This window comes from Palaemon carinicauda, chromosome 28 (assembly GCF_036898095.1).
Source record: "Palaemon carinicauda isolate YSFRI2023 chromosome 28, ASM3689809v2, whole genome shotgun sequence".
Lineage (NCBI taxonomy): Eukaryota > Metazoa > Arthropoda > Malacostraca > Decapoda > Palaemonidae > Palaemon > Palaemon carinicauda.
In genome coordinates, this window is record NC_090752.1 from 43,831,932 (window position 1) to 43,856,421 (window position 24,490).

At 39.4% G+C, this 24,490-nt stretch overlaps 2 protein-coding genes across 7 annotated transcripts in view; one reads left to right on the top strand and one right to left on the bottom strand.

Annotated features, from left to right (window-relative positions):
- Positions 1–24,490, bottom strand: part of LOC137621537 (uncharacterized) — a 165,596-nt gene that overhangs the window by 107,510 nt on the left and 33,596 nt on the right. For all 5 annotated transcript variants that reach the window (XM_068351908.1, XM_068351911.1, XM_068351912.1 and 2 more), the window contains 2 exons: positions 13,312–13,421; positions 13,103–13,198 (listed from right to left, as the gene is read on the bottom strand). In XM_068351908.1, coding sequence (XP_068208009.1) covers positions 13,103–13,198; positions 13,312–13,421 — 206 coding nt within the window. The remainder of the gene's footprint in view (positions 1–13,102; positions 13,199–13,311; positions 13,422–24,490) is intronic.
- On the top strand, positions 5,961–8,163 carry LOC137621536 (uncharacterized). Of its 2 annotated transcripts, XM_068351906.1 has the most exons (3): positions 5,961–7,524; positions 7,847–7,926; positions 8,072–8,163. In XM_068351906.1, the coding sequence occupies exon 1, from the start codon at positions 5,968–5,970 to the stop codon at positions 6,889–6,891; it is 924 nt and encodes a 307-aa protein (XP_068208007.1). In that variant the 5' UTR covers positions 5,961–5,967; the 3' UTR covers positions 6,892–7,524; positions 7,847–7,926; positions 8,072–8,163. The 2 variants fall into 2 exon arrangements, with proteins under 2 accessions (XP_068208007.1, XP_068208008.1); XM_068351907.1 differs by lacking the exon at positions 7,847–7,926.

Genomic DNA, 24,490 nt, shown 5'->3' on the forward strand with positions numbered 1-24,490 from the left:
GCAGTTCCTGATTCCATCATCCTTGGGAAAAAATTTTCACCTACTGGTAATGAGGGAAGTGTGAGGAGGCAGATCGGAGATATATTGGCCACATTGGACATATTGGACATTGGATAATATTTTCTTCGAGTGTAGAAGTGCTATGAAGATGGAGTAGCACTTCAATTTAAAGCCACCTCTCCTGCAATTGCTTACCACGAGTGCTACCATGAAGAGTGCAATATCAAGATGTATGAATACATAGTTCTCAACAATGGGATCTTCTGCTGCTCTTCAATTTGCATTGGGATTTTAAGGATAAGGCCTACCAACCCCGTAAGTTTCCTATGATTTTGTGGCATATGGTTCAACTTTGGTTAGGGGGTTATAATATTTGAAATGAATATTAATTATTCAAGTCTTCAACCCTAATTATAAATTTTCTATGGATTTTAAGCTCATTATAAAATTACTAGTGTTATTTCTAGCTTAATTCCAAATCATTGTTTTGTGCATAGAATAGCCTAGTGGGTGTTCAGATTTGCTTAAATCGATATACCGTGTCAGATTCTATTTTCCTGAGTTTGTGTTTTCATATGTATTTTAATATTACTTAACTTAGGATTTTAGTAAGCCTAATTTTTTCATTTGTTACTAGGTTAGGTTACTTGTGCTTGCTGGAAGGTAGCCTAGTATCATCGGCTTCAGTTATCTTCCTGGTCTTAGCAAATTTATTAGGTACCTAGTTCAGTTGTATGTAATGTTGTATTGGTATATTTGTACTTGATGTTGATATATTGTATATTATTCATTATTGTTTATAAAGGGAATTTAGATGAATTTTACATTAGGTTTTTGATGGAAATTTTTTCGTGGTTTGCAGAATCCATAGTTTTCAAAAACAGGCAAGAGTTGAGTGGGTTCTACCACAGGCAGTCACTAGTGATTGAGGATTCCACTTCAGCCATCAGAGTTCCATTGCTTTGCCAGATTTAATATTTATTCAATATAAATAAAGAATCTAATATTTTTAATTTTAAAGTTTCTTTATCCAATATTGACATTAAAGTTATTGTTACTCTGCTCTCGCTGCTCTTGTTATAAATTTACAATTCTGTATAAGTTTTTGAAATGGCGCCCAACGTGGGGCTCTGAAGGCTGTCTCAATACTGGTGGCACTTGGGTAGCATTGTAGGAGTGGTGGTTTTTATTTGGATTATTGTTATTATTGATCAGTATACCGAATACTATAATTATCTTAAATTTTTTCTTTTGTTAGGCTGCATTGACGTTTAGAATTAAATTTTTCTATAATCATGACAGACATTAGGCTTCTTGTTATGAGTCGGAAGTACATCCGCTCTCAAGTCACTAGACAATTTAATGAAAGGCATAAATTTTCGCAGTATAATAGCTCACAAAAGTTAAATCTTGTTGAAAAACTTAAGAATTTTAAGGAAGAACTTAAAGGGTTTGATAGTAAAGTCATATCTTTGAAGTGGTCAGAGAGCGAAGATGAAAATGAAATGGAAATTGAATTTAGCTCTTGTCAGGAATATAAAGATAAAATTTCTGAAATGTTGCTGCTCTTAGAGGGTAATGTTAATGGAAGCACAAGTGAAAATCTGAATGAAACTCCTCTTAGTCGTCTTAAAAGTCCAGTAGCACCTTTGCCTAAATTTAAGAGTTCTGATGATGAAAGTTTAGAATTATTCTTACAGCAGTTTGAGGAAACTACTAGAAAGTTTTCTTACACAGATTATGATAGGTTGTTGTTACTTAAACAGCAGGTTTCTGGCAAGGCTTTACTTTTGATAGACTCTTTAGAAGCAGACAAACAAGGTTATTCCCATGCAAAGGAACTCTTAAAAACGGCTTTTGCCTCGGTTCCAACTCAAAAGTTTAATGTGATGAAACAACTTCAAGAGCTGAAGTTAGGTTATGATTCAGAACCCTTTCAGTATATTAGTAATATTAGAAAATTACAAGAAGCTGTTAAGACTTTGAAAATGGATATAGATGATGTTTTGCAGTACTTTTTCCTAAGAGGAATGAATGAAACTTTCAGAAATCAGTTGATACAAATTACTAACAATTCAAAGCCCACTACAAGTGAAATTGTTGATAACTTTTTTGAAGCCAATGAACGGTATCAGAATGCAAATAAACTTGGTAAATTAAGTAAAAGTAAACAGCCTTCTGCTGAAAGGCATCAAGATAAACTAGGATGGAGTAAAAGTTCAAACTTAGCAGCAGAGGTTAATTTTAAAAGCTCCAATCCTTTTAATTCTTGCACACTTTGTAGTGATAAGGTTAATGGTGATCATCCAATCCATAAGTGCCCTAATTTCCCTACTGCTAAGGAAAAGATAGCTAGGTTGAGCATTTTGAATGGTTGCACTAAATGTGCAAGAATCAAGCATTTGGATAGCTCGTGTCATTTTAGATTTTCCAGAAAGTGTAAACATTGTCAGGGATGGCATTTCTCCTTTCTTTGCCTGTCAGATAATCATGAAAGTTCCGAGGTCAGAGATTTGGTGCGTAATCCTAAAAAAGCAGTTCCTAACCCTAAGCAAAACGAGAAAAGTAAATCAAAAGATGTTCAAAATAGTACACAGAATGGGGTAGTTTGTCCAGGTAGTTCCTTTCAGAGTAAGGGGGGCATAAATTCAATTTTACCCACATTTTCTTGTACTTTGGGCCCTAGTAAAATAAGAGGATTGAAGGATTCAGGTAGCCAAGCTAATTTCATTTCTGAGTGTGCTTTAGAAGGTCAGTGTTTCAAAGTTGTGAAAGATAATTTTGATCTTGTTGTCAATGGGTTTAATGGAGCAAAATGCTATCGTACCAAGATTGTTCAAATTTCTGTTAAGATGGGGGAGACAGCGCATAATATAGAAGCTATTTGTGTCCCAGGTATTGATATAAATTTGAATTTACCCGGCCTTGGTAAAGTTGTTAGAAGTTTTAGAAATTATGGTTATAAACTTTTAGATGAGTTTCTTGATGAGGCTAGAGAAGACATATCAAACATTCAGTTTGTCCTGGGGGCAAATTCAGCTCATTGTCTTATGGAAAAGATGGTTAGTTTTGGTCATAGTGGTCAGTGTGTGTACTATGAAACAAGATTTGGCATTATGTTAATAGGAAACATTGAGAAATTAATTGCAAATTTGAAATTTCTCCCTAGCCTGCATGATGATACTCATTTACTTTTTGGCTTGGAAGAGAATTTAAATGAGCAAGGTAAATCACTAGATAATATTAAATTTCCTATGACTTCATGTTTCAAGTCTAGTGTTAGATGTATTGGAAGTGCAGAGGATCCTACAATCTGTATTTTAGATCATGATGGCAGGATCAGCGAGCATAAATTGCAAAAAGCTACTGATCATATTTTAGAGCGAGAATGCTCATATTATTTGCACAAAGATAGAACTGACTTAGATGGGGAGAGCACTGAACATAATAAGAAATTAGTTAGGTATTTACTTAATAATACACAAAGAGATGAAGAAGGCAGGTTGATAATGCCACTTTTATGGAATGGTCGTGTTTCTCATTTGCTGGGAAAGAACACAAATTTAGCAAAGCAAATTTTGAAATCTAACCTAAAGAAATTATCGAAGAATGATGAATTTTTGAGATTAATGGATGATAACATAAAGACTCAGGTAGCTCAAAACTTAATTGAAAGGATTGATAATTTGGATAAGTTTTGTGAAGAACACCCAGAGTACAGTGTTTTGCCGCACATGGGAATATTTAAGTTAGACCGCAGTACTACTAAATGCCGAATGGTTTTTCTCTCTAATTTGTGTGAAAAACAAAGTAATGGCTCCCCCTCTATTAGTCACAATCAGGCAATGTGGGCTGGCCCTTGTATTAATCAGAAATTGTCTACTGCCTTGCTACTTTTAAGGTTTGATTCTCATTTATTGTGCTTTGATTTAAAGAAAGCTTTCCAGCAGATAGCATTAAATGAAACTGATCAAAGTAAATTATTATTCTTTTGGTTTAAAAATGTAAGTAAAGGAGATTTTACCATTATAGCATACAAGAATCTTCGTCTAAGTTTTGGGCTAAGGTGTAGCCCAACAATATTGATGATTGGTTTGTACAAAATATTGATGCTAGACACTGAAGGTGATTTGGACAACTTAAAGGAATTGAAGAAACTTATTTACTCTTTGACATACATGGATAATGGTGCGTTCACTGCAAATGATTCTGAAAGCTTACACTGGGGGTTTGATAACTTGAATAACATTTTTAATCCATATAAATTTGAATTACAACAATTCGTTACCAATGATGTTATGCTCCAAGAAAAAATAGATAAGAATTTGGATGAAGTCACTCCTGATGTAGTAAAAATATTTGGTTTAAAGTGGAACCGAATAACAGATTGTATTTCCTCTCCTAAACTTGAGCTAGACTCTAAAGCAAACACTAAGAGACTGATATTGAAAAGCATTGCTTCAAATTTTGATCCATATAACTTCAATGGACCTATTTTAAACAGAGCTCGTTTATTTATGCATGAACTTCAATTAAACACTTCTCTAGGATGGGATACAGAATTGTCCATTGAGCAACAACGAGAATGGCGTAACATAGCCAAACAAGTTAACATGACTCCTCCAATTGAGGTACCTAGAGTTGTCGGGGAGAGAAATGGGTCATATCGTTTAATTGCATTTACTGACAGCAGTAAAATAATCTATGGGACAACAATTTTTATTCAGTGCATAGAAACTAAGCAAGTCAGTTTTGTTCTAGCAAAGAATCGCTTGGTTAACAAGCAGTTAGAAAGCAAAAGTATTCCATCTCTAGAATTCCAAGGGATAGTTTTGGGAACAGAAACATTATTGGATTTGAGTAAAGATTTGGCAGGTCCTCAGTGCCCTAAACCTATTAGAATTGTAGAATCAGTACTGTATACGGATAGCATTGTTTCACTGAGCTGGATTAATTCTTATGTGAACAAATTAGATAAAATGAATAAAAGGAGTGTCTTTATCATGAATCGTTTGGATCACATTCAAAGGACCTGTGAAAATAACCCAGTTAGATTTTGTTTTGTCAGTGGTATCTTGAACCCTGCAGATTGTATAACTAGGCCTATGTCGTACAAACAGCTTTTGAAAACTAATTATTTCACTGGCCCAGAATTTTTAAGATGTGAAAGGGATGAACTGTGCAGTAATGCTGACACATTTGATATAGTTGTACCCAATCCAAATTTTAATCCATTGAATGAAAATTCCTTCTCAATTTCTGCATCTAAATTAAGTGAATCACAAGTCTTAGCAGAATCAAACCCTGAACATTTAGTCGTCCTGGACAAGTGTTCCAGTTTCTCTAAGCTTGTTAGAATTCACGTGTACGTTCTTAAATTCATTGCTTTGCTCAAAAGAAGAGCAAACTCTGTTTCTTTTAACTTTGGTGATGCATCCTCCTTTCATTTGGAAGCTACTAGACATATCATAAGGAATGATCAGAGAATCTGGTATGGTGAAGTTTTCCAGTATTTAGAAAACAGAAATAAGAGAGTAAAGGATATTCCTAATATTATTGCTCAACTTAATGTATACATGGATGATCATGGACTCTTAAGAATTAGAAGTAAGATGTCTAAATGGAGAAAAGATACTTTTGTCAACTTTCCTATTTTGCTTCACAAACACAGTAAATTAACTCAGTTAGTAATAAAAGATTTTCATGAGAAATTCTCTCATGCTGGTGTTTATTCCCTTTTGTCAGAGATGAGAAAAAAGTTTTGGATTCCACATTACTTTTCAGTAGTAAAAAAGGTCATCAAAGAATGTGTCATTTGTAAGAGATTCAAAGAGAGAACGGTTAAGGTCAATCAAAGTGCCTATCGCGATTTTAGGATTGACCCTCCCTCTATACCATTCAGGTATATTTTTATTGATCATTTTGGACCGTATAACGTTAAGCTTAATGGTAAAAAGAGCTTTTCAAATGCATTCATATCAGTATGGAATCCCTCAACTAGTCTTGTCAGATCTTGGATCTCAGTTGGTAGCTGGAGCTAATGTGGTCACTAATTTCCTGGGTGATCCTGAGAGTCAGGCATATTTTGAAGAAAATGGTGTAAAGTCAATTAAGTTTCAGCAGTATCCAAAGGGATGTAACAAATTAGGAGGACTTGTTGAGACTTGTGTTAAGATGAGTAAGCGTTTAATCTATGGAGCATTAAGAAATAATGTGTTAGACTTCCGTGATTTTGAGTTTTTTGTAGAGCAAACCGTTCACTTAGTTAACAGGCGCCCTATTGCCTTCAAAGAAGGGTTGAGAGACAGTATCACAGATGAAGTGCCTGATGCAATTACACCAGAAATATTACTTCATGGACATGAATTGCTGTCTATTAACATTATTCCTGACTTGCAGGGCAATCCAGATGAAGATCTGAACTGGACGGCAGATGATCATGTTGGCAAAGTTTTAGACAAGTATCAAAAACTTAGAAATGTGAGGTCTCGACTTATTAACATTTATAATTCAGAATTTATAGCACACTTAGTGTCACAAGCTACAGACGAAAGGAGTAGATATAAACCAGTGACACATAAAAGAATTCAAATAGGTGATATTGTTTTGTTAAAAGAACCGCACATGAAACCTTCAAATTACCCAATGGGTATTGTTAAAAAAGTAAAATTAAATGACTTGGATGAAGTAACTGACATAGCTGTGTTTAAGGGAGCTTCTCGTGAAACTGTAAGACGGCATGTTACTTCAGTAATACCTCTCTTAAGCCCTGTGACTAATGACAGTGAAGAAAAGGCAGATATTAAAGAGGACAGTAGTACACACCAAAGAAAAAAGAGAGAGGCTGCTGTCATTAGTGAGGCAAGAACAAGAGATATGTTGAGAAATTAGTATGTAGTATATATTTGGGTGTTGGTAATTTTTATTTTTTCTCCTTAGAATGTTACTTAATTTTGTAACATTACCTTTACCATTCGAATTTTGACTAAATTCGAATCCCCCCTTTGGAGTGTTGAAGAATTATTTTATATACTAATTCTGTAGAAAATTTATAAAATTGTGTATATGTATATTTATTTATGTTCATATTTGTTTCATCCTTGAAACCCCCTTTTTGCCATACAAAGCAAAATCAAAAAGAAATACTGGGAGTTTCAAGGATAATATGCTCAGTCCATAGATGGCTCTGCTGGCTGTATTTTAATATTTGCAGTTCCTGATTCCATCATCCTTGGGAAAAAATTTTCACCTACTGGTAATGAGGGAAGTGTGAGGAGGCAGATCGGAGATATATTGGCCACATTGGACATATTGGACATTGGATAATATTTTCTTCGAGTGTAGAAGTGCTATGAAGATGGAGTAGCACTTCAATTTAAAGCCACCTCTCCTGCAATTGCTTACCACGAGTGCTACCATGAAGAGTGCAATATCAAGATGTATGAATACATAGTTCTCAACAATGGGATCTTCTGCTGCTCTTCAATTTGCATTGGGATTTTAAGGATAAGGCCTACCAACCCCGTAAGTTTCCTATGATTTTGTGGCATATGGTTCAACTTTGGTTAGGGGGTTATAATATTTGAAATGAATATTAATTATTCAAGTCTTCAACCCTAATTATAAATTTTCTATGGATTTTAAGCTCATTATAAAATTACTAGTGTTATTTCTAGCTTAATTCCAAATCATTGTTTTGTGCATAGAATAGCCTAGTGGGTGTTCAGATTTGCTTAAATCGATATACCGTGTCAGATTCTATTTTCCTGAGTTTGTGTTTTCATATGTATTTTAATATTACTTAACTTAGGATTTTAGTAAGCCTAATTTTTTCATTTGTTACTAGGTTAGGTTACTTGTGCTTGCTGGAAGGTAGCCTAGTATCATCGGCTTCAGTTATCTTCCTGGTCTTAGCAAATTTATTAGGTACCTAGTTCAGTTGTATGTAATGTTGTATTGGTATATTTGTACTTGATGTTGATATATTGTATATTATTCATTATTGTTTATAAAGGGAATTTAGATGAATTTTACATTAGGTTTTTGATGGAAATTTTTTCGTGGTTTGCAGAATCCATAGTTTTCAAAAACAGGCAAGAGTTGAGTGGGTTCTACCACAGGCAGTCACTAGTGATTGAGGATTCCACTTCAGCCATCAGAGTTCCATTGCTTTGCCATATTTAATATTTATTCAATATAAATAAAGAATCTAATATTTTTAATTTTAAAGTTTCTTTATCCAATATTGACATTAAAGTTATTGTTACTCTGCTCTCGCTGCTCTTGTTATAAATTTACAATTCTGTTTATGTTTTTGAAACCTTTCACTGCCGAGACTGAAAGGAGCTTTTCCTCCCGAAGGTATACAAGGAACACCGCTATTATTGGTATGGAGGCATTGAGAGGAGAGATATTCCTTCCACAACACCAACCACAGAAGACTCTCCATATTGCCTGGTAGACTGAGGCTGAGGACTTACGCAAATAGCCGGACATTCTTTCCACAATTTGTCGTGAAAAGCCCTTTTGAGAGAGGAGACGCTGGATAGTCTCCAGGCGTGAGGTTGAGGTTAAAGCGACTACACGGTTCTGTGGAAAATGTTTGCGTGTGGTTGTTTGAGTAGATCTGGTCGTGGAGGAAGCTCTTGCGGTAGATCTACTAGAAGTTGCAGGAGATCCGGAAACCACTCTGCTGATGCCATAGTGGAGCTACAAGGGACATCATTATACTTTTGAATGCTCTGGTCTTGTTGAGCAGTCTTTTCATCAGACAGAACAGGGGAAAGGCGTACACGTTGATGTTAACCCACCGTTGTTGAAATGCATCTTGCCATAGAGCCTGAGGGTTCGGGACTGGAGAACAGTACAGAGGAAGCTTGTTGTTCAGAGATGTTGCGAACAGGTCTACAGTCAGGGAACCCCACAAAGTCAGGACTTTGGTGGATATCTTATGATTCGAAGACCATTCGGAGCCTACTATCCGAGTCGCTCTGCTCAAATTGTCTGCAAGCACATTCCTCTTGCCTGGAATGAAGAGAGCTGATAGGGACACTTGAATGTTGAATGTTCTGACCATCTACGGTGGATGATATCCGTGAGGTGGAGTTACGCCTCTCATCCTTCTCTTCTACCTCTTAGTCATGGTTTCCCATGTCTTAACCAGAGTTGAGGGAAGGTAAGCCATATACGAGTTAGAAAAAGGAGGCACCTCAGCATGAGATCGAGATGAAAGTGATCTCCGTGCCTTGTTCAACGATGGTCTTCTTCTAGGGTCAAGACTCCCAAGAGATGAACCTGAGGTAGACTCCAAACTCCAAGGGAATTCTTGGAGTAGCTCTGACTGGTGCAGTCTGAGGTTGTAGTGGTGAAGCCACACCCAAAGACTTCTGCTGGATAGGAAGGTACTTACCCATGCAGAGAGCTCAGAACCTTTAGATAAGCCCTGGGCTTACCTTAAAGTCCAGGAGGAGAACGTCCCCTAGGGGGAGCTCTAGAGGGAGTCTGCGCAGACGTAGGGGAGAGTCTTTGCAGCAACAGGATATGTTCCTTCGACGGTTAAAAAAAGACGGTCCAGGCAAATAGGAACATCAGCAAACTTATCAGAAGGCTCCTTAAACCCTTCTGGGAAGACTATAGGCTTGCCGCTGGTGGTGGTAGAAGCCGGAGGCGGAGGTCTTGGTACCGCACTTGCTCGCGGTTCCGAAACCTCTGCTCTGGAATCACTCATGGAAATTGCCGATTTGAGTGCAAATTCACGAGACTCGCGCAGACAATGAGCGCAATTCAAGAGCAGAAGTCTTCGCAACACGAGCACTAGGAGCCATACTGAAAGAAGGCATAGCACATTTCTGTTGCTGCAAAGAAGCACCTATGCCCGAGGGCACAGAGGGCCTATGAGTAGAGGCAACTTTAAGCGTTGGTGAACGCGTCCCACTGGGTACACTGCCAAGCGTTGCATAAGAGAACGCTTTGCTAAAGCACCCCAGGTGGCAAAGGGCACTGGAGGTTTAGCTGGACACCTGTCTAAGGAATGGTCAGTCTCATGATCAGGGTTGGTCCAAGGCCGTTTAGGAGAAGAACGGGTTGAGGGGCTACTCGCTGATGGACTGCGCGAATGCCTATCTCGACCTCTAAACGAGGAACATCTAGACCTTGATCGTGAACGCGCGGTTCACGATCGTGAATGGGGAGCGTCCAGCTCTCGTTCAAAAACGGAGTGAACGTCGTGAATGCTTAGCTCACGAATGCGTCTCTACCGAGGCTAAAGAAAAAGTGACGTAGCTCACAGCTCTAAGAATATATATAGAGTTGGCTGGGTAGCCCCCAGCCATCCCCGCCCTACCCGCTCAAGTGGTTAGGCAGGGTTGCCACCTCGCACTTTTAGTCTAAGGGCTACTTTTCCAACTGCGCCAAAAGAATATCTACATAAATAAAGGAAGGTTTGTCGGTATGGGAACAATTGTGCTTTATTCAAGTCTTTTTATACTTTAGTGCATTCTAACAATCAAGTATTAATGACCTTTTTTTCTACTTTTGTGCTGTGATCAGCTGATCTCAATTAGCTCTTGAGAATATGCTCACATATAAATAAAAAAAGATTATCATTAACATAATTTCATAACTTATTCATAACATCTTCATAATGAATATCATATCAGCACCAATATGTTATAGCCTAACATAGTTTTCATACAGTTTGTTTATAGCTATTATTATTAGTTATCATTTGGACATATGAAAACATTTCTTTCCCAGAGGTGCCATACATTATATACATATAGCAAAAGAAATTAAAAAGTCTCGACTAAATACTACACAAAAAATAAATTTATACTTAACTTAAATCTATGCTCGGTAATAGGCTGAGTTTAAAACACAGCATTCGATTTCATCAGCTGATCACGAGTTTTAGCCAACAACATAACATATAGTATAAGTACTGAAATCAGTCTAAATTAATCCTGGTTTTCAATGTTAGCTGAGCTTCATTGAATCAGTTTTGTACTTATCTATAATCAATTTAAGGTGTATTTTAACAAGAGATATTACCTACTGTTTCTATTTTGGTTTTGTCATCAGCTGATCTCTAGATGACAATGGTTTCGAGAATATGCTCACATATATTTAACAGAGCATCGTTGATGTAATTTCCTACCTTATACAATATTTCTAACTCTTCAAGTTTCACATTTAGACTTGCATTCTTTGGCAATTTTTAATACAATGATGTAAAGTATTATTTGTAGATTTCTAATCCAGGTTTTCAAGTTTTGACTTGCGCTTTTTAACATTATGCTGTATTTGGTGATTTGTAAATCTAAATTTCCCATATTGTATAGTGTTTTTTGGCAATTTTTAATACTGTACAGTATCATTGGCTGATTTGTAATACAAAATTTCATCGTTTTGAATTGTACAGTACATTTGTACATTTTAACATCACAGGACAGAGATGCAGGTCATCCGAACAACTAGTCGCATCTTGGATGGAAGAGACACAGGACTCAAACCTGGGATTATAGACAGCTGGATTCTAGGATTTGTCCACGAATATAAAGGAGTCCTTCCATCCTTTTAAATGACTAGCAGCATATGAGATGTCATGCAATTCCCTACTTTTTTTGCTGATGCCTTGGCCAGTTTGAACACAATCTTGGGCTTCAAGCTTTCCTTCTTATTTTGTCTTCTCAAGTAAGAAATTTCTGACAAAGGGAATCGAGGAAGAAGAAATTGATAAGGGAAAAAGAGCAAATTCTCCTTACCTTGTCAACCATTCTTCCTACAGAGAGGAGTCATGGTCTGAGCGACGGATAATGACTGCTTTCCCTGAGAGGAGAAAGTTACAAAAGCATCCTCTGCCATCTCAGACCTCTACACTGGAGGTTATGTTAAAAAGGAAGCATTGTGAATTCTCACTGACACTGTTACACAGGGATTGCCATCATGGGAACACTGTTGGTGTCCGGATAGGATTATAAAATTTAGGCCTCAAGCCAAGCCACTGGGGCTCAAAGGCCATTCAGCACTATATAATACAAATTAATTAACCATACCCTTACACTCACACCATTTGTTATCATTTCAACCTATAAAATCACTGTCAGGTGAGCCAGTCAAATGGATAATTCTCACTACTGGACAAGCTGGTATGGACAATACTCAACCTGAATCAGGTAACTAACTCCTATGGTAGAGAAACTAGCACGGAGTGAGAAGAGCAAGAACAACACTGGAAAATGAAGGAGCCTGCATACTGTTACCCTTTCACAAAGGTTTGTTTCCTCATAGGAACAAAATTCCCATCACCACGTTTACCTTTCAGTGCGCTTCCGCTGACAAGTGAAAGTGCTAACAAATAAACAAAAAAATATTCAATACTTTTTACAAACATACATAGGAAAAGATCCAACAGTCGAGAGAGGAATGCGGCAGCATATCTGTGCTTACCGCAGCTAAACACAAAAATGGCTAACCAGTGACAGGTGTGTGGGTGGGACTTCCCTTCACACCACCTGCTTTTCAACGACTCAATGGCCATCCCAGCACCATTGAAGACATCCCTATTTCAAAAGACAAAAGGTTTTTACAATACTGTATTTGAGTAGGAACAAAGATTAAGCAAGCAGGAGCACTGTTCACCATAATTACAAGTGTTAAGCTGAGAATGTGGAAAACTATAGGTAAGAAGAATTAAACAAGGCAGAACAAAAAGCACATTGATTGGTGCAGTAAAATAACTACAGAAATGTACTGGGCTTAGCTCTTTATAGCTTTTCACGCACTAAGCATATGTGTAACAAGAGGTTTTTCTATTTTACTGACAATTGTTTTATGTCACAAAAGCTAGTTGACCCCCAATTCTATCAAATGTTCCCCCAAGTGCTGAGGTAAAAGAATGGCTAAGGCAATTTTGCAGTCCTCCGAAAATCAAAGATTATTACTGTATGTATCATAGTTGTAAAACTTATGGTACACAAGCATCCAAAATACCATATCAAAATAGAAAACTATGCTAAGAAATTCTGAAAAGAACTAGTACCACATATTTCAGAACTTCTTAATTTCAAATTAATATCTAATCTTTAACACAGTTCTAGCATACCTTTAAGTCACTATAAGATGCTGCGTATGCAATGTGATTATGACATACGAAGACAATATACAGCTGTAGAGGATGGAATTCATGATGAACTATAATCTGAAAAAAAGAGAAAATCCACTTGAAAACAGGCTCTATATAAAAACAATCATCATTTAAATATACAGTATACTAAAATCAGTTACATTTTAGCATGATATTAGCAAGCATACCTTTTTAACATCCCAATTCTTGAGTTTATTGAATCGAAGTACTTCTCCACCTTGGAGCTCCATCATATAGCCCTGGTTTGTTACAGCCATAACATTTTTCCTCAAAGGACCTGCAAAATCATAAGATAAGCCATGTTTGCAATACAAGCGTCAATCATACAGTATGTGAAATACAGAGATTCACTAAATTTGTTGTAACATTTTCTTGATTTATTTCAGTACTTGCTCTACATCTATTATTTATTACAAAATGAGTTAAGCAATGTAACTCCGTCCCATTCGACCACTTTATAGACTCCCATAGAGCTGTCTCACAACATTTGTTCTTGGATGGAAAGTGAAAACTGAACCAAAACAGAGTTGAAAGGGAATGGATGAAGAGTAAATGACAGACAGCAATACAGCTACAACAGAAGAGATATAATGCAAAATTCTGATTACTACTGTATTCAGTGAAATAGTTATGCTTTGAACACTCTATCATCAGTTCGGAAAACAAAATATCTAAATCAAATTATATATCTGTAAAATGCAAACTCAATATTATGAGACTAATTTCTTGTCAGAGCCAAAGATCACAAATTTTTAATCCATTTGTATTTTTTTTAACCATAAAAACCTGAGACCTTTAAAGAGGATGACTTCAGTTAAGCTAGAATGGTTGTTAAGCATTAAAAAAAAATAAACACAGCTTGTAGGAGGAGGGTAAGTAGGCAATTTACTGTAACTTACAGGTCTCAAATTTGCATGGTTAAGAAAAATAATACAGTACTCTATTCAAAATTTTATGATTTGCTCCTATACATAATACAAATCTTCAACCTTCAATAGGAGACTCATCCTTATGATTATTATTACAAGATAAGCTACAACCCTAGATAGAAATGCAGGATGCTACAAGCTGGAAGGGTCCAAAATGGAAAAGTATCCCAGTTAGGAAAGGAAATAGATGAAGTACATGAGAAGTAATGAATAATAGATAAAAATATATTTTAAGATCAGTAAGAACATTAAAATGATCTGTCATATATAAACTATGAAGAGAGACTTGTCAGCCTGTTCAACATAAAAATTATATTTTAATTATAAAATAAATTTTTGAATATACTTACCCGGTGAATATATAGCTGCAACTCTGTTGCTCGACAGACAAAAAACTGTACAAAAAAACTCGCCAGCGATCGCTATACAGGTTGCGGGTGTGCCCATCAGCGCCAGCTGTCGGCCAGATACCAAGCTCCATGTAAACAAAAACTCAATTTTCTCCTCGTCCCACTGCGTCTCTATTGGGGAGGAAGGGAGGGTCATTTAATTTATATATTCACCGGGTAAGTATATTCAAAAATTTATTTTATAATTAAAATATCATTTTTAAATATTTAACTTAGCCGGTGAATATATAGCTGATTCACACCCAGGATGGTGGGTAGAGACCAGTAAAATATGTTTACATTTTATGAGCTAAGAGTTTTTATTTCATTTTAGAAGTTATCAAAATAACAAAAACAAAATAAATAGGTACCTGGTAAGGAAGTCGACTTGTACGATTACTCTGCCTTATAAGTACGTCTTCCTTACGGAGCCTCGCGATCCTCTTAGGATGCAGATAGACCCCTAGGAGCTGAAGTATCAAGGGCTGCAACCCATACAACAGGACCTCATCAAACCCCTAATCTGGGCGCTCTCAAGAAATGACTTTGACCACCCGCCAAATCAACCAGGATGCGAAAGGCTTCTTAGCCTTCCGGACAACCCATAAAAACAACATTAAAACATTTCAAGAGACAGATTAAAAGGATATGGAATTAGGGAATTGTAGTGGTTGAGCCCTCACCCACTACTGCACTCGCTGCTACGAATGGTCCCAGTGTGTAGCAGTTCTCGTAAAGAGACTGGACATCCTTTAGATAAAAAGACGCGAACACTGACTTGCTTCTCCAATAGGTTGCCTCCATTATACTTCGCAGAGATCTATTTTGCTTAAAGGCCACGGAAGTTGTTACAGCTCTAACTTCGTGCGTCTTCACCTTAAGCAAAGCTTGGTCTTCCTCACTCAGATGTGAATGAGCTTCTCGTATTAACAATCTGATAAAGTATGATAAAGCATTCTTTGACATAGGCAAAGATGGTTTCTTAACTGAACACCATAAAGCTTCAGATTGGCCTCGTAAAGGTTTGGTACGCTTTAAATAGAACTTAAGAGCTCTAACAGGGCATAAGACTCGTTCTAGTTCATTGCCTACGATCTCCGACAAGCTGGGAATATCGAAAGATTTAGGCCAAGGCCGAGAAGGCAGCTCATTTTTGGCTAGAAAACCAAGTTGCAGCGAACAAGTGGCTTTTTCCGACGAAAATCCGATGTTCTTGCTGAAGGCATGAATCTCACTGACTCTTTTAGCCGAGGCTAAGCATACCAGGAAAAGAGTTTTAAGAGTGAGATCTTTCAGGGAGGCTGATTGTAACGGCTCAAACCTGTCTGACATGAGGAATCTTAGCACCACGTCTAAATTCCATCCAGGGGTAGCCAAACGACGCTCCTTGGTGGTCTCAAAAGACTTAAGGAGGTCTTGAAGATCTTTACTGTTGGAAAGATCTAAGCCTCTATGCCGAAAGACTGATGCCAACATGCTTCTGTAGCCCTTGATAGTGGGAGCTGAAAGGGATCGTCCTTTTCTCAGGTATAAGAGAAAATCAGCTATTTGAGCTACAGAGGTACTGGTCGAGGATACAGAAACTGACTTGCACCAGTCTCGGAAGACTTCCCACTTCGACTGGTAGACTCTAAAAGTGGACGCTCTCCTTGTTCTAGCAATCGCACTGGCTGCCTCCTTCGAAAAGCCTCTAGCTCTCGAGAGTCTTTCGATAGTCTGAAGGCAGTCAGACGAAGAGCGAGGAGGCTTTGGTGTACCTTCTTTACGTGAGGCTGACGTAGAAGGTCCACCCTTAGAGGAAGACTTCTGGGAACGTCTACTAGCCATCGAAGTACCTCGGTGAACCATTCTCTCGCGGGCCAGAGGGGAGCAACTAACGTCAACCTTGTCCCTTCGTGAGAGGCGAACTTCTGCAGTACCTTGTTGATAATCTTGAACGGTGGGAATGCGTAGAGATCCAGATGTGACCAATCTAGGAGGAAGGCATCTATATGTATTGCTGCTGGGTCCGGGACTGGGGAGCAATAGATTGGAAGCCTCTTGGTCAGCGAGGTTGCAAAGAGATCTATGGTTGGTTGGCCCCAAGTGGCCCAAAGTCTCTTGCACACATCCTTGTGGAGGGTCCATTATGTTGGAATTACTTGCCCTTTCCGACTGAGACAATCTGCTATGACATTCAAGTTGCCTTGGATGAACCTCGTTACTAGGGAGATGTCTTGACCTTTTGACCAGATGAGCAGGTCCCTTGCGATCTCGTACAACGTCAGTGAGTGGGTACCTCCTTGTTTGGAGATGTACGCCAAGGCCGTGGTGTTGTCCGAGTTTACTTCCACCACTTTGCCTCGAAGGAGATACTCGAAGCTTTTCAAGGCCAGATGAACTGCCAACAGCTCCTTGCAGTTGATATGCATGCTCCTCTGACTCGAGTTCCACAGACCTGAGCATTCCCGACCGTCCAGTGTCGCGCCCCAGCCCAAGTCCGATGCGTCCGAGAAGAGAACGTGGTGGGGAGTCTGAACAGCCAGGGGAAGACCCTCTCTTAGGTTGATATTGTCCTTCCACCAAGTCAGACAAGACTTTATCTTTCCGGAAATCGGGATCGAGACCGCTTCTAGCGTCTTGTCCTTTTTCCAGTGAAAAGCCAGATGGTATTGAAGAGGACGGAGGTGTAGTCTTCCTAGTGATACAAACTGTTCCAGGGATGACAGCGTCCCCACCAGACTCATCCACAGCCTGACTGAGCAGCGTTCCTTCTTCAGCATCTTCTGGATGGATAGCAGGGCTTGATCTATTCTGGGGGCTGATCGTCTTGTTGTTCAGCAACGTCCTCATCAGATAGTTCCTCATCCGAAAACTGATGAGGAAACGGCAACGGAGTGGGCAACGTCTGGCTCGCTGAGTCCGGTCGCACTGGTGCATGCGTGACGGAGCCGGACGCAACGTCATGGAACTGCTGCACAGTCTGTGAACTGTCAACAACCATGGGTGCGCGAGGAAGCACAGCGTCCACCCGAGACTGTCTAGACCGTCTGGGTTGTGCAGTCAACACCATACCAGGTTGCTGAGGTTGACGCACCGCGTCACAACAAGTCACCTCTGCTGGTTGTTGAACGTCCTGAACGTCAACAACCACCTCCGAGCGTCGCTTAACGTCAACGTGCGGCTGGCAACCCACACTGGGTCGCATCGGTGGAGGAACCACCTCAACTGGTAGACGCGAGAAGGTTACCTCAGCGTCAACAGGACGCACAACCGACCGGTTGGAAGGTTGTTGGCCAGAAGGTTCGGCAGCAACCTTCTCCGCATTAAAGTCCTCTATCAAGGACGCAAGCTTGGACTGCATGTCTTGCAGCAAAGCCCATTTAGGGTCTACGGGAGCAGGTGCGGCAACAGACGGGGTTAGCGACTGAGGCGGTACCGCTTTCCATCCCTGAAAGCCTTGTTTATGCATGACATAATTGTACAGCAAAACTTCAAAGGCTCGAAAACAGCTGTGAAGTTGACCTGTAAAAAACTTGGAGCGTCTCCTGGCCAGGCGCCAGGGAGAGTCTACGAGATTTGAGAAGTCTATCTGGGCAGAGGCATGAACTCCCAAGCCGAGAACTTCTCTCGTGTCATATCAGACTCTCGCTCTATAAGCCAGTTTAAAAGAAGGGAAAGCAAAGGCTGTATCCCCCAAACTCCTCCTGGTGATAAACCAGTCGCCTAGCAAAAGTAAAGCTCTCTAGGAGAGCGAGAGAGCACTAGCTTATAAACAACGGCTTCGAAGTAGCTAGGCCTAGTGTAAGCTCTGACGTCTAGGCGAACGAGGAGCAGCAGTTACAAAAAGATCCGGACAAAGATCCTTAAAAAAATCATCATGATTTAATTAAAGTCCATAGAGGGCTAAGCAGCTTTAGGCTCCTCTCCGTCTGACAGAGTCCTCAAGGGAATATCAGTAGGAGGGGGAACAGCAACTTCCTCATCTACAGGAACCTTGTCCGATAAAAGCTGAGTCTCAACCAAGGGAGAGACCTACCGTGGTGGCAATGCTTTACAAGCAGAGTCCACATGCACTGGTGCATTAGTAGCGGACCAGGACGCAACGTCATGTAACTGCTTGACAGTCTGTGAACTGTCAACAACTGAACTGTCAACAACAACAGGTGCGTGAGGACGCACAGCGTCCACTCGAGACTGCTTTGACTGCCTAGACTGAGCAGTCAAAACTACTCTAGAATGCGGAGGTTGACGCACAGCGTCAAAACAAGTCAACTCCGATTGTTAGCGAACGTCCTGAACGTCAACAAGAGCATCAGCAAGTGGCCTAACATCCAAATGTGGCTGAAAATCCACACGAGACCGCATCGAGTGTGGTTCTAAACAACCTGACTGACGTGACTTAGCTACGCCAACGTCAACAGGAAGTACAAAGGAACGTTAGGTTGGCTGAAAGCCAGGATATCGATGAGATAAACGGCTAGACTCAACGGACTAATCGGCAGAATAGTCTTCCATAAGGGAGGCAAGCATATTCTGCATGTATTGCCGTACAACCCATTAAGGATCAACGGAAATGGTTGTGGTAAGAGACGAGGGTAACGTCTGTGACCGCAACACTTTGCCAACAAAAAAGACTCTCGGAGTCTGTGTTACGCTTTTGTTAGGCGGCGAGCAGTTTTCCGAGACTGCATAGGGTCAGAGCTGTCCTAATGGCTGCAAGCAGGACGCTGGACCTGTCCTGAAAGGACTGACTTTCGCTTAAGGGCTTCGAAACCTTATTACAGGTTTCTTATGCGAAAAGCCTTCGGATGACGAGGAGAAAAAAAAAACGTCTCTCTCGCCTTATGGTAGGGGAGATCTTGGTAAGATACACCCGATACCATAGAGGGAAACGTCTGTTCGTTGATCAAGGCCTCTCGAACCCATAAGTCGTTCGACATTACTTCTCCCCTGGGTTTGGGAGCTTGCAAGAGGTCCCGGACTAGGTGAACGACAGGCACGAACAGACGAACCCTCGGACGCAACACTGTAACACTTAGCGCAATATCACTTATCACCTCGATTTTCTGTTTTGCACTTATTTCACTGAAATCGAAACTTTTACTGATTTCTACCTGAAGCACGCAATTCTACCCTCATCAAAAGGTAGTAATTGCGAAATCAGTCGTATAATGCAAGCTCATTAATACCAGCAAAAAACAGAAAACATATTTTAAGATAAAAAAATTCAGTGGCTGGGGAAGAGACTAAACACTAGTTCCTTCAAAACTACGTTTGCAATCTCTAACCGCACATAGCCTGGGGACGAGAATAAAAACTAAAAACGTTTTATCCTTTCTCCTCGTACCGAGACTAGGGACGAGAGCAACTCGAGAACAACGTTACCCGCTTGAACGGAACGTTTTCTCTCCTCTCTCTCCCTCCGTCTCTATCTCTCTCTCTCTTTCTCTCTTGATTTCGCACCTAAGAGAAGAGCCCAATTACATTTCGTCAAAAAAAACATGTTATTTGACCAAAGGAAAAAACTGAAAGGTTTTTCAATTAAAAAGTTCCTTTAAAATAGAATTTAAAACATTTAAGCTTTGAAAGAAGAATGAACAAAACGTCAGAATCGATTTACTCTTTCTGCAAAGTGAAACCGTGATACTCTCTCTCTCTATCGTAACGATAGAGTGCAAACTGCGTAGTATAAATAAACTAAACGTTAGTTCATCTTTGAAAATAGTACGAAGACTATTCAAAGAAATTCTTTCATAAAATATTTATTAAAAATATTCATTTAAAAGGTTTTAAATCATTAGCTCTTTAAAAGCTATTTACGATTGCAAAGGGCTCAACGTTGTTTAACTTCGGTTTCCAAGATAGGACCGCCTACTCTCAGGAAAGGTCGCATATAAACAAAACATTAAAATTTATTTTTTATGTTTATAAATGGAAAGTTAATCGAAGAGGCCTAATAAAGGCGGAGAGATATAAAATATATAGAGGAAAATCTATAATTAATTTATAACGTGATAAGATAATTACTAAAAGCCTAAACACACTTCCGTCTAAGGGAAGGGTCGGCCATTTAAGAGTCAAAGAAAGTCCATGCTCTCTTTGTCACCAAAAATTAAATCTATCCAAAACGAGTTCAAGATTTAAGATGAAGAAAAAACACCTGCACTGCGAAAGCTCAAACCAGAATATAGTACTTCACCAAAGATGATGGGAAAAACTCTAGGTTTCAACAGCGAGTAAAGTACGTCTTGTCGACACGTCGACAGAGAGAAAATTGAGTCTTTGTTTACATGGAGCTTGGTATCTGGCCGACAGCTGGCGCTGATGGGCACACCCGCAACCTGTATAGCGATCGCTGGCGAGTTTTTTTGTACAGTTTTTTGTCTGTCGAGCAACAGAGTTGCAGCTATATATTCACCGGCTAAGTTAAATATTTAAAAACATTTTGATGCAAGTTTGAAGTTCTGAAGTTCCAAAGATTCACCTGCCAGATTAGATTATTCCACAATCTAGTAACATCTGGAATAAAACTTCTAGAATACTGTGTAGAGTTGAGCCTTATGGTGGAGAAGGCATTATTGTTTGAATTAACTGCATATGTAGTACTACATATAGAATGGTACAGTCTGGGAAGATCCGAATACAAAGGGTGGTCAGAATTATGAAAAATCTTATTCAACATACATAGAGAACTAACTGAACAAAGATACTAGAGATTAATATCTAGATAAAGAATAATAAATTTAATAGACTGCAAGTTCTTGTCCAATAAGTTAAGATGAGATTCAGGAGCTGAAGATCAGACAGGAGAACAATACTTAAAACAAGGCAGAATTAAAGAATTAAAATACTTCTTCAGAATAGATTGATCAACAAAAATCTTAAAAAGGTTTTCCAAATAAGACAAGTTTTTTATGCAATTTAGGAAGAAACAGACCGAATGTGTTTCTCAAAAGTAAACTTGAAATCAAGAATCACTCCTATATTTTTAAAGAAGTACCGATGTATAGATTTAAGAAACATTATCAATTCAGAGATCTGGATGAGGAGGAGCAACTGTCCTTGACCTACTTACTTTGAGGTTTATAAAGATTAATATCATGCCTCATAATTTGCACCATACACTAATATCAACCCAAGATCTATATTCAGGAGATGGAATCGAGGCAAAAAGAGTAGCATCATTCGCATATGGAACGAGCTTGTTTTCTAGGCCAAACCAAATACTGTATCATATATATATATATATATATATATATATATATATATATATATATATATATGTATATATATATATATATATATATATATATATATATATATATATATATATATATATATATATAGTATGAAAAGTAATAGGCCAAGAACACTACCCTGAGGAACATCAGATATCACATTCCTATACTCACTATGGTGCCCATCAACAACAACAACGCTGGGTGAGCTCCATTACTCCTGGGAGGATGGGGGTGACTTTAAGGGCATTGTATACCCTACCCTTACCTGGCCTATGGTGCTGGTGATCGGTGTGCAAGACCACTCACTTACCATCAGCTGTAACTCCGGGCTCACACTCCACTTGATGGATCCCAAAGGAATCAGTAAGCAGATTAGCTCCTTAACTCTATCGTCATGGAGGAGATCAGCTCTTTAAGGGCAAGGACGCTCCTCCTATTTCATGGTAGAAAAGGGGATAGTGGGCCAAACATCTAACCTTTGCCTAGACTATGGAATCGGTGGTGTCTCCCATCTAGGATTGTTATCCAGCAGCCAATACAAGGAGAAAACCGTCATGTCAGGCTCAGAACCGGTCAACCAACAGTTAAGGTACCGGTCGAAAGATGAGACCCAATCCTCCCTCCAGAAGAGAGAGAGCAACCTTGTAAGAGCCAATGACTTGTCTCCTATGTCATAATAAGAATGATGAAGGTAGGAACAATGCTCACCCTCACCTGGCCTAGGATCCATCTGACAAAATCCTAATGTAACGGTCAGCGTGTGAGATCTGTCACTTCCTCCTGAAAGAGGATAGCACACACTGGAAGTCCCAAGGAGTTTCTTGCAAGAGGCCTCCTATGCAACTAATACTGCTTCTTCTTCATTCTGAGAAGAAGTATCCAAAGAAGAAATTAGGAGGAGAAGGAAGAATTGGTAGAAGAGGGAGAAAAGCGAGCAAACTCACCCTTCTCCTTCTACCAACCATTTTTCTTTGCTGTAACGAGTGGTTCAGTGGCTTCTACTGATGAGGAATAGATGCACTGCTTCTCTCTAAGTTTACTGATATGATTACAGTATTAAGAATAAATTCCTAGTCAAACAGCATTCTCATGTATTTCATCCTTTACTGTACTTGGGTATGAGATCAGACTCCTCAGTCCCAACCTTCGGATCATAACAAGAGTAAGAAGTGGTCTAAATGCCATCCCATAAGACTTATATGAGGCCCATGCTTGACATTTAGCTGGACAATTATGTGAACATCTGAGGAACAAAAGAGGAGCTTTCAGAATGACTGACTATGCCAAAACGGTGCTAATATGATTAATCATCAGTCGTCAATAGTATCTCAAGGCTGGAGACAATGTACTCATCAGCCCATTTTGGGAATTGTTTCCTCTCCCTAGAATATGAACGATCAAATCCGCAAGAGATCCAGGAACGAATTATTGGCAGGCAGATGACGAATGGGGCTACAAATGATCTCATTCTGCAGATGATGAATTGGGCCACAGATTGTCTCGTTCCATGTCTGGGAAACAATCCCAGGCACCACAGAGCAAGAGGAGTACTGTATACTGTACAATACATGTAACCTCCCTCTGGTGACTGGGTGTGGTCGGTCCAGTCCCGGACCGGCTCAGTAAATCCAAAGTCCGCTATTGCTGATCTCTCCTCTTTAAAAGGCAACAAGGCATATAAGGAAAGAAGAGAGACTGAAGAGTGAGGGAGGGTGACCAAGCTCCTTGATCTCTTGGCCTATTCCCTGACCAGCCCCACATTGGACTAGTGATAAGCCATGTACTTGGCTGATCACCTCTAATTTATACAGCTTCAGGGACTAAATACTGGACTCGTGGCCATGCCCTGATGCCCATAAGATTGGTTACCAGATAGAAGACATTGCTCTTGAGATTAGCCTTTTTGGACTTCAACTTCTCTCTCTTCTTCTCAGAATTATCAGTCAGAAGGGGAAAAGGGGAAAGAGAAGGATAACTCCACGTGACAGCATATCCTTACTCTCAATTGCCTAGAAGTTAGTGTTTAATCCAGAAAAGACTGTTTACCTAGAGGTACTAGTTGGTGAGAAAACTTATACTCAAAGGTTAACAAGGGTACCTGTTACCCCATCACTCAAAATCACTAACAGACCCTGGACATACTGGTTAATATGTGAGCTCCTTCAGCTACTCTAAGAGAATGAGAACTGTAATAGCTTGAATGATACCTATATTGGCCAACCGAAAGGTACTAGAGATTGGTCCTAGTAGGTCCTTTCACCTATAACTAATAAAACACCAATGGCTGTCTCACAATGCTCACAATTGCTATCCGACCCCGAAGGTACCAGTCAAAGCATGAGCTTCACATTGGTACAGAACATTGCACAAGGATAAGGGACAATCCTCCAATATCATGATGGGAACCCTCCCTTAGCCTATGGTGCTGATGTTTGGTATTAGTAGGGCAGCTCACTCGCACCCGGTGTAACAGCGGTATACTGTATACTGTACTGTAATTGCAACATTGACTCATGTTGAGTTTTGCTTAACTACAGACATCAATGATCTTCAAAGTCAGGATGCAAAAAAATTCAAATCAATCAATCAATCTACATAAGTGACCCCTAAGGTACCAGTTAGAAGGCAAGTATCAAAAGGAGGAGAGTGATAGCAAGGATCTTTAAGCGAAAGGGCTTCCCACCCAACTACGTATCATCATCTCTCTCAAGGAAAAAAAAAAGTGTCGACAAGGAGGAAGGAGAAGAGGTTGGCAGAGGAGGAAGAGAGAGCGAGCAAACTTCCTCCATTTCCTATTAACAACCA